Source organism: Pelodiscus sinensis, chromosome 1, assembly GCF_049634645.1.
Source record: "Pelodiscus sinensis isolate JC-2024 chromosome 1, ASM4963464v1, whole genome shotgun sequence".
In the NCBI taxonomy this organism is placed as follows: domain Eukaryota; kingdom Metazoa; phylum Chordata; order Testudines; family Trionychidae; genus Pelodiscus; species Pelodiscus sinensis.
The window spans coordinates 126,951,411-126,971,406 of NC_134711.1; the positions used below are offsets into that span (position 1 = coordinate 126,951,411).

General features: G+C 42.8%; 1 protein-coding gene and 1 long non-coding RNA gene across 2 annotated transcripts in view; one reads left to right on the forward strand and one right to left on the reverse strand.

Moving 5' to 3' along the window:
* Positions 1 to 19,996, reverse strand: part of LOC142818777 (uncharacterized) — a 68,358-nt gene that overhangs the window by 20,441 nt on the left and 27,921 nt on the right. The window lies entirely within an intron of this gene.
* Positions 3,772 to 12,334, forward strand: FGF6 (fibroblast growth factor 6). Its single transcript, XM_006123039.4, has 3 exons — positions 3,772 to 4,302; positions 5,177 to 5,280; positions 7,619 to 12,334. The coding sequence occupies exons 1-3, from the start codon at positions 3,963 to 3,965 to the stop codon at positions 7,793 to 7,795; spliced, it is 621 nt and encodes a 206-aa protein (XP_006123101.1). The 5' UTR covers positions 3,772 to 3,962; the 3' UTR covers positions 7,796 to 12,334.

Below are 19,996 nucleotides of genomic sequence, written 5' to 3' on the forward strand. Positions count from 1 at the left end.
AATTAAAACAAGTAATGAAGAGACATAAGGCAAAGAACCAAATTTATGTATACTCACGAGAGCAGCCCATTACAAGATAACGTACTCATGGTTCACGACACCAATATCACTATGACAAAAGTATGGCACGCTTGCCTGACAGGTGCTGGCATAACTATGAGGGGACTGGCTTTTATCTTCAGATGTGATGGGATTGTCTAATCACCAATGTTTTTTCAAAATCTTGCCACTTTCTACATAGATCATCTGATTCCCCACTTGTCTACACTGCATTCCTCGTTCGAGAGAGGAATGCAAATGCAGCTGAACGAAATTGCAAATGAAGTTCTGATTTGAATTTTCCATGCTTCATTTGCATAATTGCGCCCAGGCACTATTTCGAAATACACTATTTCGAAAAAAGAAACGCTGTGTAGACACAGTTATTTCGAAAGAAAACCCTTCTTTCAACATTACCCTTACTCCTTATAAAATGAGGTTTAAGGGTAATGTTGAAAGAAGGGTTTTCTTTCGAAATAATCGCATGTAGACAGCGTTTCTTTTTTCAAAATAGTGTATTTCGAAATAGCACCCGGACGTGATTATGCAAATGAAGTGTGGGAAATTCAAATCCACGCTTCATTTGCAATTTTGTTCAGCTGCATTTGCATTCCTCTCTTGAAAGAGGAATGCAGTGTAGACATACCATACCTGTCCTGGGTCCCTGTCATGTTCTTTTAAAAGGAGAGAGGAAAATAAATGAATTACAGATATCTTGGTAATGGCCAAGGGTACCTAATCAGAGCCTTATAAAACTGCAATGAAATTTTGCCATCCTATGTTCAAAAATCCATTTGCTTGATCTTTATTATGAAAACTGATGGTAATGGAAAGGGAAAATTTTTAAACTCCCACTACTCAAAAATGCACTGGCCTAGCAAAAATAACTACCCACATAACTGATCAAAAGTTTTGCAAGATGCCCTCACAGTCATACTGCAAAAAAGAGGAGCAGCTAGCACTCAGATGTTGGATACGCATCCTGTGAGATGCTCTTGGCCCCAAACACTGACATTCCTTAAGCACTGATGAGTTAGGTGACTATCTAAAAAATGTGGCTTCCAATTTTAGAGACTGGTTGATGGAACTGAGCATCCCGATTTTTCAGCAAGGACATTAGATTCATGCATTTTCTATTAATGATTCTCCCAAGAGCACCCTTGTTCCTGCTGTGATTGCAAAGTGGAGACACATCAAAACACAATCCCAAATTAAGCTTCTTCTAGGTCGCTCAGTAGCTCCTGTCTGCTTGGTAGCATTGGCCAGATGCGTGGGTGCAGTTACTGGTGCTGGCTTCTGTTTCAGTTTTGTTTTTGACTATGCAGTGTTTTGTTCCATACTGTGCAAGTCTTTTCACAATGGGCAAACCTAGCAGACAAAAACAGGAGTAGAGAGGCAGTGTGCCTTAGTAGCAAAGCAGTCGCCTAGGAGTTGGGAGATATAGGTTGGACCACTGACCTACTGCACTAATCTGGACAAAAAACTTCAACCCCAAGTGTCTCTGCATGGCAAAAAAAAGATAAGATAGCTGCTCTTTGTAAAGAGCTCTGACGTGCTCAATGTACTAAGTATGAGAGAGGGAGAGAGAAAGGGGGTGCATTAGCACTAAAGATGCAACAGGCCAGTGAAAGTGCACTGCCCTTTGACAGCTTTGCACTGGCAGACAGAATTGTCCTCAGTATTTCCACTATTGTCCTCCTCTGGGTCTCATTCAAACTCTGTTACCATTGAAAGGAAGCACTGAGTCAGTGCATGCACCAGCTGCCTTCGCCATGCCCCCATCCCCAGCTGCACCGGCTGCCTTTGCCTCCCATGCTGCAGATGCCTTGCACCATAGCAACTTCCTCTCCTGGAGGACTTCACACCACCAGGTTCCTCTGGCAGCATTTACATTGGTATCAATCTGGGGGTGAGTCTTGCCCAGCAATGTCAGAGCTAAATTCTGCTCTCCCTTGCCTCAGCGTCAATCCACAGGATCCCCGCTGAAGCCAACAACAGTGCAACCAAGAGCAGGATTTTGGCCCATAACCTGGAGATGAATAGTTGTATGGGAAGACAGAGGTAAGCGGTGTTCCCTATGGAGGAACCAAGCTTTTGGGGCAGCCTATAAGGAGCAAAGGGCTTCCTAACACTGCTGATGTGGAAGCTGGTGTGCGTGACAATTACGCTCCCCTCAAGTCAGCACGAGGAAACACAAACCAAGTTGGGTTTTTTTCACTGAAGTGTGTGCAGTCCCCTCTTGGAGTGGGAGAGTCCACGTATTCTGCCCGCCTCACTGGCCTCCTTTGCAATCAGCGGGCACTGGGTTCTCTGTGCACTTTGTCTTCCTTCTCCCCCACTCCCCATGAGCAGGGACAGGCTGTCATCCCAACTGCTGCTGGAAGCCAGCACACTCTTACCCCAAATGCTGCCTTGTCTGGGCAGCTCCACCTGCATGCAGGCTGTCCTGGGACTGACTTCTCTTCCTCTCTGTCCCCATCTTTACTGTCAGTCTGGGTTTCCCACATGGGCTGAGCAAGCAATTTCAGATTCATAGCCTCTGCTTCTGTGCTGCTTCCTGCCAATAGGAGTGACTGGGAGCTGGCTCTGTCCAAGCCCCACAATCGCAAGGGACAGTCAATGACCCTTAGGCTCCTAAATCGCTTTTGAAGATGGGATTTAGGAGCTTAAGTCAGTGAAAAGTGTCTGAAAAAATTTACTCTGCATCAGAGTACTGCACTCAGCTGTTTGAACTCCTTAGACAACCAGGAAAACGGATCTGCGTTGTTATTAGAAAATAAAGCATCTTTGGAACATACTGTACGGACACACTGCCATCTAGGGCCATTGTTGTAGTGTGGCAACTAGCCCTTGGGGCTCAGTGACCCTTTGGGAATTACCTGCCAGTACAATCTGTTCAGCCACAGACAACGTCCAGAACTGGGCCAGGGGCAGGAAGGTGGTGGAAACCCTTCCATGTCTTCCCCCCGCCCACACACAACAAGTGCATTGAGTGCTGCTCTGCAACACCTGAGCATTTGGTCCACAGCCTCGGTATAGAATATGGAGAACCACCACCATGAGCAAAATCCACATCATCCTTCAAAATTCCCATGGGCACACACAGATTAGTAAGTAATTAGCATCATCGACATTTCAGAGACAAGAAAACAGAGGCTTGGAGATGTTCAGTGATGTGCCCGGGCATCGTAGTAAACTCACCCCCCCTTCCATGGAAGTTGTCTTACAGATCTCAGGCTACTATTTGCACCCAGATGGTTTAGAGTGAGATACGATGAGTTTGTTCAGGGCTTTAAAAAACCACAAACACAGCCCTTTAGAAATCTTATTCTCCTCAAAAATTGCCTTGATCTGCCTGAACTATCCTACAGGAGAGTGAACATCCTGCTATGGAAGTGGCTGGCAAGGTTTCCATTAGTCCCTGGACCACAACTGTTGCACCTTCTTCTCTAAATAAGGCAGTCTGCAGGATACCTGACTAGCCAACCCATTTGGCTCCTTTGCATTCAGCAACCCCCGTCGACCATCCAAAGAAACTTCATTCGTGTTGCATATAATGGGTGACAGCATTGGCCAAACTTCCGCCAGTCTGGGAGAAGAGAGCAGGTTAGTGTTACAGCCATGACGAGTTTAGCTGTTGATGACATAGTGATGCTGCAGGGGGACAGCCTATGAACTATCATCCAGTCTACTGAGGCTGCCCACTATACAGCAAGAGCTACAAAACATGGTCCCCACCGGAGAGAGTTCTGCTGGCCTGTGTCTGTTCCCAACCCAAATGCTCTCAGGCTTTAGTTTCATGTCAGCAATCTTCATCTGCCTTCCAAAAATAAGCCTCTGCCACCATGCGGAAGGGAGAAAAACAAGAAGGGCGGTATTTTTAGGGCTATTAATTCTGACCACGTGCCCAGGAGGTGAACCGGATGGCCATTGCACAAAGACTTCTCATCACTATGTCCTGCGAAGCCAGCGTTCACTGGACGTTGCCTGCTTTTGTTCTCTTGGGTTTTCTGGCTGGGATTGTTTCATCGTATCCAGCTGTAAGCAGAACTAATGGCACATTGCTGGAGAGAGGATGGGAGTCTCTGTTGTCCAGGTCCCTTGCTGGGATGTCAGGAGAGAAATCAGATGTGAACTGGGAGAGTGACTATTTGCTAGGAATCAAGAGGCAGCGGAGGCTTTACTGCAATGTGGGCATCGGGTTTCACCTTCAAATCCTCCCAGATGGAAGGATAAGCGGTGTTCATAATGAAAACCAATACAGTGAGTTGCATATGAAATAGAATAGATGTCACTTAATTGCAGCAATCTCTAGTAATTACCCTGCGTAGGATACGAATGTTACTGCTTGATATTTTTATTAGTCTAAACTACATCTGTTGCCTTTTAAAAGTCTCCAGGATCAATCAGCACTAGAAACCTCCAGGCTGAAACATGTCATGAATGCTTGGACAAAATTAGATACCAACTTATTTTTACTCTGCTTTACTTTACAGAGTAGAAAAGACTAACCAGTTTGCAATTTTTTCCTGATGCCTTTTTCACTCGTGTGTTGTTGTTTGATATTTGACTATTGAGGTTTTCAATTCACTTAGCAAATGCATGACTTCTGCATAGCAGTTTGCTAGCAATTTAAGGACATGAAGGATTTGAAAGGGCACAACTAAACCACATTTATTAGCATTGACATTGATTTTAATCTGCAAGATTAAGAAAAGAAAGGTATTTCATTTATTTGAATTTCGTGTAAAGTGCAATTTATAAAAGCATCTGCAACTAACAGGTGATAGTGAGCTTCACGATGCAAACCACACTTCTATTGGCAGGAATGACAGTACTGAACATTTAATGGCTATGATTTACCAATTCGGAATGATTCCCAAATTCAATAGGACTTGCTAGTATAAAAGGGATGAAACCAATAGGATTCTACAGAAAATGAACAGGTTTTTATGAAAGTTATTCTAAGAACCTACATAATTTAATAAAGAATATGATGCCCTATATATTTTTGGAATTCCATAGTAGGGATAATAGGGAGATTTAAAGTTCTGTAGGACATTGTCATAAGGATTTTAATAATTATAATTTTAATTTCCTTTGAGTATTAAGAGTAAACTTTTTTCTGTTTATTTAGGTCTTTTAGAAATATCAACTGTGGAGCGAGGTGTTGTTAGCCTGTTTGGGGTAAAAAGTGCCCTCTTTATAGCAATGAACAACAAAGGGAGGTTATATGGAACGGTGAGTACAAGTGCAAGGTTATTTTTCAAGTCTTAAACACTGGCAATGAAACTGTTATTGGGTATTTTTGTTTCCTTCTGTTTAAAAACTGAGATTACAAGTGGAGAAAATAGTCTTTCAGTTATTACAGCAAGTCTTCTGGGCATAGTGACATCCGTAGCAGACAGTGCAGCAACTGGTATCATCTCAGTTTATTGTTACTGAAAAGCATTCCAGCATTATTTGTACAAGGAGTACCTCAGAAATATGAATTTGTCAAAAAGGAGCAATGATCAATAAATGGCTTTTCAGGCTACGTATCTAGCAAACCCTTTCTAGCACAGATAAACCTTGCCCATAAACCTCTGGTAGAAGTTGGAGAGGGGACACACTTTTTCCTGGGTACAAATCCCATCGTGGAGGGTGGAGAACCACTGAAAGATGAGAAAAAAAAAAATCTTGAGATTACTTTACTGGAATCACTATCAAATTCTTTGACGTGGGGAAAATCTGGGTGGCCTCACAGAATAAGCAGGAGGCTTGGTCCCCAGAATCCACAAATACTGAGGGCTGTATGGACATTGGGAAATCTCCCAGAAGCCTGCTTAAGGCTCAAAGAAGAAGAAAAATCTTCCACAATAACATTGTTCAACATCACTACGCAAAACAATTGGCTGAACAGTTGTGCAAGGTGTTAGTGACTGCTCAAAGCAATTTAACTTTCACATCCCTAAAAATAGTTCTTTCAAATTCAATACTAAGCAGAAGCAGCTCCTCCAGAGAAGCCAACTTTAAAGTGGCTGGTCCTGCAAGAAGCTTCGATAGTAGAGCTGGTGGGAAATTCTTCAGTTAAAGAATTTTTAAATCAGGAAATGCTGATTCAGCAAACCTAGATGTTTTGTTGGAAAGGGTCAGTTTTAGAAATTTTTCAACTGAGGGGGTTTCTTTTTAAAAGGGCACTTGTGATTCCAGTTTTCCAGCCTGAAACCACTTTGCTTTGAAAACAAAATATTAGAGCTGACCCAAACAACTTTTAAAATTTCCAGTTTGTGAATGTTTTTCAAATTTCAACTCCTTGTCCAATCCAGAATCTTCTGATATCTGGAAAATTTTCAGGGATGGAAAATCTTTTCCCATCCAGCTGTAATGAATGGTCTATCTCCAAATACAAAATAGAGTTTGCTGAAAATCTTTTCTGAAGCTGAGTTGTTTCGTTGGAAAAAATTGTCACTTCAAGAAAGCATTTTGGTTCTTCAATAAAACACCAAACCATGGCCAGATGTTTTACTTACAGCAGTGTACATACACAAATGCATATCTTTAAGCCTACAAATAGCAAATGTGCTGGACTGAGCCCTGTTTAGGAACTCCTGGATCAGGATCACCCCAAAGTCTTGCCTCTATGCCCACTTGCCCCCGTTTTAAAACCGTTTCAGTTGACCCCTATTAAAATCTTTTAAAGGCATTTTAGAAAATAACAACAGTTGTGTATTTTCCATTGCAAAATGCACCATTCTCTTAACAGAATGTCATGCTCTTCTGATCAGAAACTGAAAACATGATTACATCATCAGTATTAGTGGCATTACATACGCGGGACATTTGATCTCATGGAATCATTTTGGTTTGTCCTTTCACACAATAATGTAGCCTCCCCTTTTGCCAACTGAACATTTCTATGCCAGTTTACATATATACTTATTACAGTATGTGAAGTAATAAAATGTTCCCCATGCAAATATATGCAAGCCAATTCCTCAAACTTAAGTAACCCAGCCTGTAAAACATACAGCCATGCTCATGTCTGAGAACTCTTTGATACTGTGTTTGAGCCCATAACATTTAATCAGATTTAAAAAAAAAAATATTTAGAACCAATTTGGGATCTGATCCCACAAAACACGTATTAAAGCAAGTAGTTCTCACTCTGCAGGACTGTTCATGTGAAGAAGGATTGCGGGATTTCTGTCAGGTAACATTATTTCTCTCTGAACAACAAATAATTTTTGCGGGAGGGAGGAAATAAATCCACGTCATGTGTACGACAAATCAGTATGACATGGATGTAAATAATTCTTTGTAAATGAAGAAATCCCTGATTTATCATGAATTAACTTGTTAATGGGTGACAAGAAGTATAGAGTGCATTATCTGAACAGGTGGCATCAGCCTGTATCTGACATTGAATAGTGCAGAAGGAGTTTGACTGTTGGACACAGACGCTATGGCACCACCTGTTACATACCATAACAGGTTCTTCTGCTATACAAATAATAATAAGAAAAGTCACTTGGATCTTTTAAAAAGTATTTATGGCAACTGCTTTCTTCTTTTTGTTTTTCCTCCCCCCCCCCCCCAGGCAATTTTTCAAGATGAATGCAAATTCAGAGAAACGCTGCTGCCCAATAACTATAATGCATATGAATCTAATGCTTACCAAGGGGCTTACATAGCACTCAGCAAACATGGGAGAATGAAAAAGGGAAACAAAGTCTCTCCTGCAATGACAGTGACTCATTTTTTGCCCAGAATATGAAAACAATTACAAATATTAAACCACAGGGGAAAAAAACCTATTTCATTTTGCACATGTGAATAATCTCCCAGGTAAAGTATTTATACTGTTTGTGGATATATATGTATATTTGGATAGAGAAGTTTATGCTAGATCCATTACACAACATACGCTGCTTCTCTTGTACTCAGTGGACACCAATCTGCATGGGTGAGAGTTCTTGTAATGGTTCTATAGAGGACAAAATTATGACCCTGACTGGAGGGCAACACACATCTGGAACTTGCTGAACAGAGATATTTTTGTTGTTGTTGTTGTTTGATTTTAATTACCTAATATAGTAGCCTTTTGATTGAGAGTTCTTATTGATACATATAATGGGCCAAATCCTCAGCTGGATGGACTTCAATGGAGCTACATCAGTTTACACCAGGCTGCCCCCAATGTATAAATAATGCTGAATCCCAAAGTCCTCACTCAGTTTTACTCACTAGGGCATAGGTGCCAGAACTGGAGATGTGGGAGGTGCTGTAGCAGCCCCTGGCTGGAAGGGGTTTCCATTATACAGGATTTACAGTTTGGTTCACCAGTTTTCAGGACCCCCACTATAAAAACTGCCCCAACACTCCTGCACTAGGACCTCACTCTCAGAAATGGTTCCAGGTGAGCAAACTTTTTTGCTGACAGAATCCCACAGACTTCACAGCGGCCTAACAATTTGACCACCTGGACATCTCTGCAGGATCAGGAATTAAGTCAGTTTGCTTGAGCCCTGCTCTACACTTAACATTTAGTTTGACCTAGTTATATTGCTCAGTAGATGTGAAAAAATTCACTCCTCCTGAGCGCCATAGCTAACCCAGCCTAACCCCTGGTGAAGCTGTGGCTAGGTTGACTGAAGAATTCTTCCATCTCCTTACCTATTTTCACTCAGACAGGTGAACTCCATTCTGTGTCAGCAACCTTCTACAACAAGGGAAGTGTCTATACTATGGCACTACAGCAACATAGCACTGTAGCACCCAGGGTGTCACTGTAGCACTCAGGGTGTAGACATGCCCTGAGTAAAAACTAATCATGAATCTCAGGGTTTGGCCCCTCTGTATTAGAGATAGGCCTGAGCTGCAAAATATAAATCTTGAGATCAAGATTTTGAACGCTTCAGCGTTTAGGATCTTTTATGTTATGACTATTCGGGCCATCTCATACATACCCATTGGTGTTTGTATCTAATTCTTCCACATAAAAAATTATATATTACACACACCCACATACACACAACACACTGCATCTTGGTAGCTATATTTTTAATGTGTCTGGCACCGTCGTACCCAGGTGCCCACACAGAGATACATGCAGGGAGGTAAATATTTGAAGGTCCTCTATTTTATTTCACTTTCACTATAGTGATCTCAGAGTGCTGTAGTATTTAGATTTTAAAATGTATGGTGTTCACGGGAGCCTCCCACAAAGGAGTATTTCAAAGAAGATCTTTATTTAAAACACTGACTGCCTGTCATTCTGTGGAGTCATTCTTAGACCCAAATTAATACTCTTTTGATCGTTCTTATTGTCATATTCTTTCCCTTATCTCAAACAGCAGCTTTCATGCTATCCACAATGTTCTCTTTAGGCGCTACAGTGGAGGAAGTGATGTCATAATTCCAATTGGTAAAGATAAACACTTATTTACTTGCAAGGACTATTTGCAAATTTCATGTGTTGTCCCCCAAACCTCTCCTAAAAATACACACGAAGGACATACAGCCCTGCCCAACTGTTTGCATAACCTTTTTTCCAGAATACCAGACGAGCCACATTCTCTGTGCCTTTAAAGAGTATTTTAAGAGGCCTTAAGTCAATAGGTGCTATAAATGTCAGTTACTAGAAGCCTTGAGATGCCTGCATTGATGGGGTGTTCCTAAATTTGAAACTAGAGTCAAGACAGCATCAGATCAGGAGCATTTTCCACAGACACACCATGTTGCTGCAGAAGCATATCTCCGAATGCAGGATAATCTCCCATCTGCAACCAAAATGCTGAATATCTCCAGCCTTGACATGCTATTCTATTTGCAATGGGTGTATATTTGTAATGAATGTGGGCCTTTTGACCTATGAAGTACCCTGTAAAGGCCAGGTCCTGGACTGGTGTAAATCAGCACCGCTCCATTACCAGTTACACCAATGTACACCATCAGAGGATTTGGTCCAAAGTGTGTCTGTGTATGCATACGTATATGCACACATTTCAAGTTATTGTGAAAACAATTTTATTGACAAGAAACCATTTTCCATTTTCTTACATGTGTTTTATACTTGAATTGATTTTGCTCAAAATGTATACTGACTTGCTCAAACATCTTTTAATCATTGTGTAAACAAAGACACAAAAGGAAGGAAACCCGACTTGGACATTTGTAATAAGGTAAAGGAAAAGAATGATTGAGTTGTGGAGTGCAGTAGCATGGAAAGAGAAGCAGGTTGGCATGCTGAAGACGGCTGCCGGGTCGGAAGCTATTTGCTTTGGAAAGCTTTGCATTGTTCAGAGGAAAAGCGGGATGTTTGCAAGTGGGTCAGAGCACTGCTTAGAAAACAGCGGTTAGACCCCCAGCTGGCGTAAATAGACAGAGCTCCATTGAAGCCAGTGGATTTATGCTGAGACACCAGCGGAGGAGCTGGTCTATTTTATTCCTAGTTGTCTTGAAAGGACAGTTAAAGAGGAATAGCAGTGTTAACGGAAAAAGAAGTAATGTTTTGAATGTTGATACATCAGCTATATTGGATTACCCTTTAGCTCAGATCTTGATACACTGGGAGCAAATTAGGTTAATAGTTACACTGGTTTAAATCAGGAGTAACATCACTGAAGTCCGTGGCATTACACAAGAATACAACTGGCATTCAAGATCAGAATCAACCCCATTAACTTGGCCATCAGTAACATTACAGTACATACTAGGTCATGGACTAGTTACCGATGGGCTGACCTGGTCTTTGTGACAGGCCCCCTGCAGGTGCAGTGTGGCTGGGTATTTGTTTATCTGGGTCATCAATGCTACTGAATTAGTCTGAACACTATTTCCTCATATCTTTTGCGGAGTCAGTGCCAGTGAAAACAGAACTTGTAGCAAAGATACTGCAATGGAGGGAGCACTGACCAGTGTATGTGTGGTGGGTTATGTCACTCTCAGAAGGGTTATCTCCTGCAGAGGATGCCGCAGTGGAGTTGCCTATCCACTGGATAAGCAGGCATTTGGAGAGAGGCTTTGATTGTGATCCCTCTCTAACGTGTGGTTACATTCATAAAAGTGACTGTCAAATGGCACTTGCTTATTCAACATCTGCTCCACATGTGACTTCAAGTCATGGGATCTTACATTACAGCCAAAGCCAAGTTTCACTGTTATTAGCGCTGCAGAGCCAAAACAGCTGCAGGAGAGCAGCCCTGATTTTGTTCTGCCTCATGCATTGTTTGCAGAATTAGCAGCTGAAGTCCAATGGACCCCTCCTACTTCACCATTAGTAGGAAAGAGTCAGAGAGGACAGCTTACTTTGCAGATCTCCAGGGGAGTTTGCAGAACAGGAAATTAGAAAAGCTACCTACAATTTATACACATTTTACATAGAAGTTACTGAGAGAATTTGGATACAAGCTGATAAATCCTCAGTCACACGAGCAAGTCTTTACTGAAGTGAATAGCACAATAAGCTACTCCCAAGTAAAAAACTTAGGGGAATAAATGTTTTTGCAATATGGGGCAAAATATGGACCCCCTTTATCATTATCAGGGCATATCCACACAGTGCCTGTTGCAAGTTATTCTGAACCATATTACTTGTTCAGAAATACTCCATGCATGCTGATTACTGGCATATGTAGCTCTTGTTTTGTATACACATAACAAATCCATAAAAGAATCCCATAAAATTGTTTTTCCGAGGGGAAAACCCCATAACAACTTTGGACCTGATCCAACTCCCATAGATGTTAGGGTCTCCTCTCTCGCTCCCTCAGAGCTGGATCAGAACCTTACTTATGTAAATAAGATACCCCATATACACCCCAGGAAAGCAGTCATCTTTGTATACCTCAACTATTTCAATTCCAATATTCTATTTTGCACAATAAAATGGTGCCAAAGTTCTAGCATTATTTTCTTGCCACCAAAATATACCTCATCTTCTGACTCAGTTTGGACTTACAAATAAGATTGTAAATTTGTGGGAAACACAAAACTGTCCAATTATTTATAAAATGTAATTGCTTCTATTTTTATATGTATGTGCTGTGCACAACAATGTAGTGTATTCATAAAATAAATTCTTTTGATATGTTTCTTATGTTTTGATTCCAAATCCCATTAAACTGCTTTGTGCTTATTTCAGAACTGCTGTATTCAACAGAAATTATATCGACTGTTGGTTTTATTCACAGCTGCAATCAGAGGCCAACTAATTAGAGTTAATGCAGAACTGTGGGCTTCTGCGTGGTTCATGTGTCCTCTCCGGGGAGCCAAGAGAAACTCCTACTTAGCAGCTAAGAAGTTAGGAGCTTTGGGGGAACAGTAGGACTCTGAGCTGTGGAAATAAAAGGTGGAGTCTGGTCAAAGTTGTGCTGTCCTGGATACGTGTGTAAATCCACAGAAAACTTTGGCGTGAGGGCTCTTTATCCGGGAACAGTCTAATATGATTCTTCTATTATTAATGCTCTTAATTTTATCATTTCATACAAACTTTAGTTTATTTCTTAGTAGGAATGGCCAAAACCCCCAGGTACTTTGCATACAATTAATTGTAATTGGAAAGGCATTTTAACTAAAAAAGGAACCATGGCATAGGACCACCACTAAAGATTTTTACCTGCAGAGTTTAGCCAAGTCTAGCCCTGTCTCACCTCAGGTTGTGACCTTCTCAGTCCTTATCAGTAAACAATTACATTAGATGAGCATTGGCATCAGAGACCTTCAAGGAAAAGCCAGGGCACTGCAGGCCATTGTGGCTGGGATTTTAGGGGTTTGGATGCCTAATTTACACTTTTGAAAATCCCACCCCATCTCAATGTTTTGGTAGGTAATGCCTATTTTCCTGAGTCTGGATTGAACCAGTTCTTAAATTAGGTAGGTCAAACATCCCTGTCCCCTTCCCCAATTTCAAAAACTCCTGTCATTGAATAGACTGGTGAAAAATCACTCAAGTTCAAGCAGCTTATTCAACTCTAATACCCAGGATGGTATCTCAGTCGACATAAATCCAAGACTGACTACCTGTGGTTATTAGAGATTCTTTGGCACTTTTCACAAGAAGAACAGTGTTAATCCCAGTATCCTGGCCAAATACCAATCTGTGCTATTACGTTCTGCCTGTCTATTTCCCCTGCCATTCTAACTGTGGACTCTCGGTTTCCAGTCCTCAAACATCCTGTATCAGAGCTGTGTGGAGATGCCACATTCCACCCTCCAGCTCTTCCTTGGTGGACTAAGTGTGCTTTCATATGCTGCACACCGTTCATGCATAGTTCTAAGAGCTAGTTAGGACAGGCAATGGTGGAATGGGAGGAGGGACACAGCCCCACTCATGGTGACCGGAAACACTAGACCAGATTTTCAACAGCTGTAAGTCAACGTGAAGTCAATGGAACGACAAAAATGTACATCTGCTGTGGATTTGATTTATTAAACCTGTGGAGGCCAGGAACTGACATTTTGGGGAAAATGTGCTCACCACCATCCCTTGCTTCACTCTTGGAAAAAGTGTAGCTGGGGCTCCCTACGGCATAGTCCTCTGGATGCTGTGGCCAGACCCTGCCAAGACACCCCAGTGACAGAGCAGGAGTAGCCTAAAGCTGACCTAGTGCTCTGTGTACTTGGTAAGAGTCCCCACTTGTGCCAAAGTGCTGAGGTAACTGATGAGGTACCTTGGGATTATCCAATTGACAAGGAGACTGTCAGCAGAGGATACCTGAAACAGGCAGGAAGGGCAAAGCAGCCCCAGGCCTCAGAAATGTGAGAACTCTCCCTCCCCTTGTCCCACACCACCCTAGTGCCGTACTAGCAGGTAGAGGCTTGAGGTAAAGCCTTATGCTGTAGTGAGCTAGCACTTGTAAAGCACACTGTAAATAAAGCTCACAGTGCTCAAGCTGCCACTAGCGTGCACAAGGGCTTTCTGCAGCAAGGAATCCAGGGAAGGGAACTCTGCCTGAGGACACCCCTCTCCGGAGCACGGATTGTTGCAGCACTCCCTGGGCCCAGCCTGTGCACACTCTGTGAAAAGAAGAGCATGAAAGGATCCTTTGGGAGGAAAGGTACTAAATAAACACCAGATCATTGTCACGGGCAGAGTAAAATGTTAGAGGAACTTTGCCTCCTCCAAATACCCATTCGAAACAAGCATTCAATTTCCGCAGCTTCCTTCATCCTGGCAACCCTATATGCCCCCAGCCAGCAATCTCAGCAATTTGACTCAAGTTCTTGTCTCAGCAGTGCTCTTTTGCTCACCTCCCTTGGCCCTTTCCCAGCCCTGTAAATCTGTGGGAAATTTGCTGGCAAAGGGGAGACATTCATATGCCCAGTAGAACTGTCAAGTAAAATTGGATTAAAAATAAAATCAAATAGCCTAAAAGCTTCACCATCCCGGGGTTCCTAAACTCACTCTCTTCCTCTTGCCTTGTTTCTCCCCTGCCTTCTTCCAGCTTTCCCCCCCTTTTTTGATATTCCCCCTTTAAAAGTTCCCCTGTCCCCATCTAGAGCAGGGCAGCACACAATATCCCAGGTAAGTCTTTTCTGCCTTCCCCTCCTCTGTCATGCTGCCCTCTGAGCTCCCTGGACCGAGTCCATTGGCAGAGACCCATAACCCATTCACTTACCCAGTCTCTGGCTTCTTTGATACTTCCCCAGCCTTATGAGGCAGCAGGTGGCATTCTCATCAGCTATTTATTTTTGTGTTCCCACGTGTCCCATGTTGCTACTGAATTACACGATGAACCTCCACTTTTAGAGCCTGGCTTATACATAGGTTTCTCCTTTGGGATTCCTGCATCATGTAGCAATTGGCTATGTTCAGGGACCTTCTATACTCAGGTTTCATCGCTGGGGCATACAGTTGGACTTTCCTTCTCTTGGCACACAAAATGAAGATCTGGAGTGTACCTTATGGCCAACTGACTGAACTCGCTCCCGCAAATTAGACTGACAGTTTCTCCCTTAAAAAACAAAAACAAAAACAAAACAAAAAACCAACAAAAAACACCTAAACCAGAAGTTGCTGGCATTTTTAGACACCCATGCCAATGCACCGCACTGACACCAGGATGGGGCCATCTAGTACTCACCATGTCTCCTATGGCTGGGTATATTCCAGGCCTCAGAATTTGGGCTGCTTTCATGATGCTGAAGCTGGGGTCACTAGAATACCGGGACCCATGAATAGACACTCATACTAGTGCCATTGGGAACCTGGAGTCCCACTCAAAAACATCTCTAGACCCAGTAGCTGGCAGATCTCTGACCAAGCAAAAAACCCAAGCCCGTGCTGTGTTGATACAGACTGAAGAAGAACACTACCATATTGAACATGATTGGTTAAGACACACAAGATCCTGTGATAGGGTCAAAACAAGAACAACCTCACTAAGCTGCTGTGTAAAATACACATACCTATATGGCTGGTCAAGCTAGCCACATGCACAATGAGATGTGGCTATGTACAGTTACACTGTTCTTGCTGAATGTTAGGAAGCCAGATCACTTCTCTTACTCCATAGAGAAGTCATTTAAAAATGGAGGTCACGTTACTGAAGAAGTTTGCAGCTAGACTGGGCACAGCACTGATGAATATACATCAGGAAACATGCCTATCTTCACAAAGAGACTAGCTGGAACCCAATGTGCATTTTCTTGTAGAAGGGCCTGAAGCCCAGTCCTAGACCAGGATCTCTCAGTACTAGGTGCTGTACAAAGAGGTCAAAAAGGTAATCCCTGCCCCCAAAGAGCTTCATTCTAAGGGAGCGTCCAGACTATCGCGCTGAGCCGACAAACAGCTGATTAGCTGTTTGTCGGCTCAGTGCGGCAGCCATGTAAATTTAAATGAAGCGGTGATTATTTAAATCGCCTCTTCATTTTACTGTGTCGGGTAGCCTAATCTACATGCCTCTGTCGCCAGAGGCATGTAGTCTAGACGTACCCTAAGAAAAGTGACAACAGGTGGGTGCAAGCAAACCAATGGAGAGCACAAGGAAACAATGAGATAGACTGACTGTAGTGCTGATGGTTACTTCCTGTGAAATACTGACAGTGACCAAATGTTTGGATGACATTCACATATTTCTAACCAGGCTGGCCAATGGAACGGAGTGGGGGAAGAGAACAGGGGCATAGGTGCGCGAGGCAGCGCACTCTGGGTAGTGCTAAAGGATAGGCAGGGGGAGGCTAGCCCCAAACCCGCCCCTTCTGATTGCGGCCCCATCCCTTCTGCAAGCACATATGCAAATAAATAGAACAGAAGAGTTGACCAATGTTTAAAGCAGTGAACTGGGCGCTAGGACTTCTGAGTTCACAGCCGAGTCATTATCTGGCCTTGGAGAAGTCACTGCAGTCTGTGGGTGGAGAACGTTATTTCTGTCAGGAGCCACTGACTTTTGGTGGTGGGCGGAAGCAGAGGTCTCAGTAAGGGACACGCTTCCATGTGCTTGCCTGCAGGCAACGCCCCTTCCGCAGCTCCCATTGGCTGAGATTCCTGGCCAATGGGAGCTGTGGGAGAAGTGTTGTTGGGGCCAGCAAGGGCACCGTGGGGAGGAGCTCCTCCAGGTGCACGTGGCCATGTGGCTCCAGCCCGGTGAGGGGAATGGCACTGCACGGAGCTGCTTCCCCAACTACACTGCCACACAGGGTGGAGGGGCTTTAATGGCTGCAACTCAGGGCCCAAGGTACGGGGGACTTTTGGTAGCCCAGAGATCTTTTTGCAAAATCCCCCTTAGTCTGGGGTCCAGGGCTGCAGCCCCGAAAGCTCTTGCAGTGATCCAGTCCTGCCTGTAGTGGGAGCAGGCTCACGGTGCCAGTGCTCACATTCCAGCCCTGCATGGAGGCACCAAGACGGGGTTTCCAGCCCACGACATAGAGACTTGCCTATGGGCCAGAGGTTCCCCACCGCTGCTTTAGTCTAGCTGTAAAATAACTTCTCTGATTAAAATCCTCTCTAAGTATATACAAAGATCAGAAGAAAGGCTTGGACTTTTGGCAAGTTGCCAGTGTTGCCACCCCTCTAAGGGAGGGAGGAAAGGCAACTAAAGCATTTGTGCAGTACTGTATTAGGACAGGTTTTTTTAAGAGAAAATCTATCCCCATGTTTGAGCCTCATAATTTAAAAACAACCTGTCCAAGTAGCAGAAACTTCAACTCTTGTTTCCTAGAGAAAGACTGAAGAGAAATTTCTATGGAAAGAAACTTCTTTTTCCTTCAAAAAAGTTAGGACGTCGTGTTGTTTTCAAAACTGGGGTTAAAATGAAAACTCTTAAAACCTCAACAACCGAGTCTTGCACTAGAATCTTTTTCCTTCCTCATTCTCTTCTGCAGTTACAATAGGAATTTGAGTACAGTCCAGTACTACTAAGGAAGCCAATAATATCCTAAAAAACTTCCTCCACTGCCTGTTGTTATTATACAAAGTCTGAATGATGACTATCCCATTGCTGGTGTCTAGAAACTGTTCAAGGGAAAAGGATACAGGCAGCTGACTCGCTGGTATGAAACACCCTGTTTCCAACCCTCTCCCCGCCTCCCACCCCCAGCTCATACTGAAAAGTCACAGAGTGTCTATTAGACCCTTGGGTACATCCTATCTACAAGGTCACCGAAATCTAACCTCACACCGAATAGAACCATTTAAAATAAAACACTTTGCATTAATATGGCAGCTTTCATCCCAGAAGATCAAAGCACTTTACAATTAATGAAGTGTCACACTCCCTGTGACCAGAGGACCTCCTGATGCCAACTACCACAGGGTCCAGAGGTGCATAAGGGTTACAGAGATCCCTGGGTCTGGTATTTATATTTTAGTTTACTAAAAAGCATCATAAAAGCCTGTGTCACACTGGTCGTCATAATCCTCGTGAAATGTACGTGTGGATGATATGGAAGGGGGTGTAACTATACAAGTATCCAGGTATAGGAAGTTACCCTAAAGACAGGTCACCCGGGGTAGCTTGCCTTAACCGGACAAGAGATGGGAGACCCTTGTCTCCCTGGTTGACCACTGTATCTATCTGCATATTGAGCCAGAGGCAAATGAAGAAATTGCGAGACCTCCAGAAGGAAAATTAACAGGAAAACATGAACAGTAGGGAAGCAAGGAGGAGATCCTGTTTCAGAGATGAAGAACAAAGGACTGGGCTAGTATATCTAGGGAAGCAGAAAGACGTCCAAGTATTCTTCATCAGGGAAGACAAGCTGTCAGCGGGTTAGGGCTTGTGAAAGAAGGGGCTCAGCTATTCTGGCTGAAAAACGCTATAATGAGAACTTCATTTTATATGTAACCCTTTGTTTATCATTGGGCTGTCTGTGCTTTGTTAAACAGATGTATACTGATTTTCTCTATAAACATATCTAAGTGCCATATGTTAAGTGGGGCCGTATTCTAAACCATAACTAGTAAACTGAGGTAAACCTCCTCTGGGAACAGTGGGCCTGGGGATTTTGAAAGGGGGCTTGGTACCACGGGAGGATGCTGCAAGGACTTGAAGGTTGGAGTGTGCCTGTTGCCATGCTGCTGAGGAACAGCAGAACCTGCAGGGGCTGAGAGGGAAGGACTTGCATTTCCTGTGGCTGACGGTGTCAAGGAACTGATTCCTGGCAAATACAGACAAAGTTCCCTCATGCTAAAGGCAGAGTGATAGCGAGGTGCCTCCCAATACTATATACCCTTGGGAAGCATCATTATCCCCCTGCAACATAGGTATTATCATACACATTTCACAAACGGTAAAAATGAGGCACAAATGTAAAATGACTTACCTCCAGCTACCAAAGAGACTCAGTGTCAGTAATAAAGCCCAGGAATCCTGGCTCTTAACCCCCTTTCTGATATTCATATAAAATGCAAAAGGACTACAGCAACAGAGTCAGTCTTGATTCATAACTAGTCATGATTCACAAAAGCAACTCATCTTCGTGCTTAAAAGTTACCCACATTCTTAGGGCCATAGCCAATGATAATTTTGCCAGACAAACCAGAAATGCTACCTGGATTCAAAGGGAGGGTGTCTTAAAGAAATTAATCCCTCATGAGTTTCAAGCTCCCTTCTTTAGTTCATGCGGTCTCCCTGATCTTACACCTAAATAAGTGACTTGGTTTCCAAAAGAAAACACTGCAAGATATAATATGTAAATTATGATTTCAGTTACATACAACTATTATTTTTATATCACTTTTCTATTCATTGATTGTAAGCTCTGGGGTTTAGATGGCCTATTTTCACGTCAGAATTCGTATGTTTTACATTTATTATAGCTAGAATTGCTGTACAAGACCAATTTCTGTGCTCCCTTTATTGCTATTATCATTGCCCTCTGCTGGTTCTTTTGTTATTTAACAACTAGATGTTAAAGATTTAAAACGTCTCTGTGTTAGTGACTTGGAACAAAAAGGAAAAGGAAGCTGTGGGGAAAACCTGGGAAGGACAGGATGTCTAAGGAGATAATGTCAAAGGGGAGATGATTATAGAAAATGTTTTGACCCTGTACAGAAAATAACACTGCTTCACTCTAAAGACAGCTGAAGCAATCTCCAAGCCATTGGGGACTACCTTTGGAATTATAAATTCACATCAAAATATACATAAAGAAAATAGATATACAAAGAAATTATATATTCCATACAAAGAGAAAAGGGAGCACCTGAAGAATGACAGACCAGTCAGTTTAGCTTTACTACCTAGAAAAAGACTGGAACAAATGAAACACACAGGCCGTGTCTAAACTACACATCTCTGTCGGCAGAGGGACGTAAATTACACCTGTCAAAAGTGCAAATGAAGCAGGGATTTAAATATCCCGTGCTTCATTTGCATAATGGCATCAGCCGCTTTTTTTCAAAACAGGGCTTTTCAAAAAAAAAAAACATCCGCTTTAGACAGGGCATTTTCAACAGAAATGTCCCATTTCGAAAGATCCTGTACTCCTCAGAAAATGAGTATATTTTTTGAGGAGTACAGGATCTTTTGAAACG

Coding starts and splice junctions, on each gene's coding strand:
- FGF6 (XM_006123039.4), top strand. CDS start 3,963: ATGGCCATTGCACAAAGACTTCTCATCACTATGTCCTGCGAAGCCAGC. Junction 4,303..5,176: donor TCATAATGAAAACCAATACA/GTGAGTTGCATA, acceptor CTGTTTATTTAG/GTCTTTTAGAAATATCAACT. Junction 5,281..7,618: donor AAGGGAGGTTATATGGAACG/GTGAGTACAAGT, acceptor CCCCCCCCCCAG/GCAATTTTTCAAGATGAATG.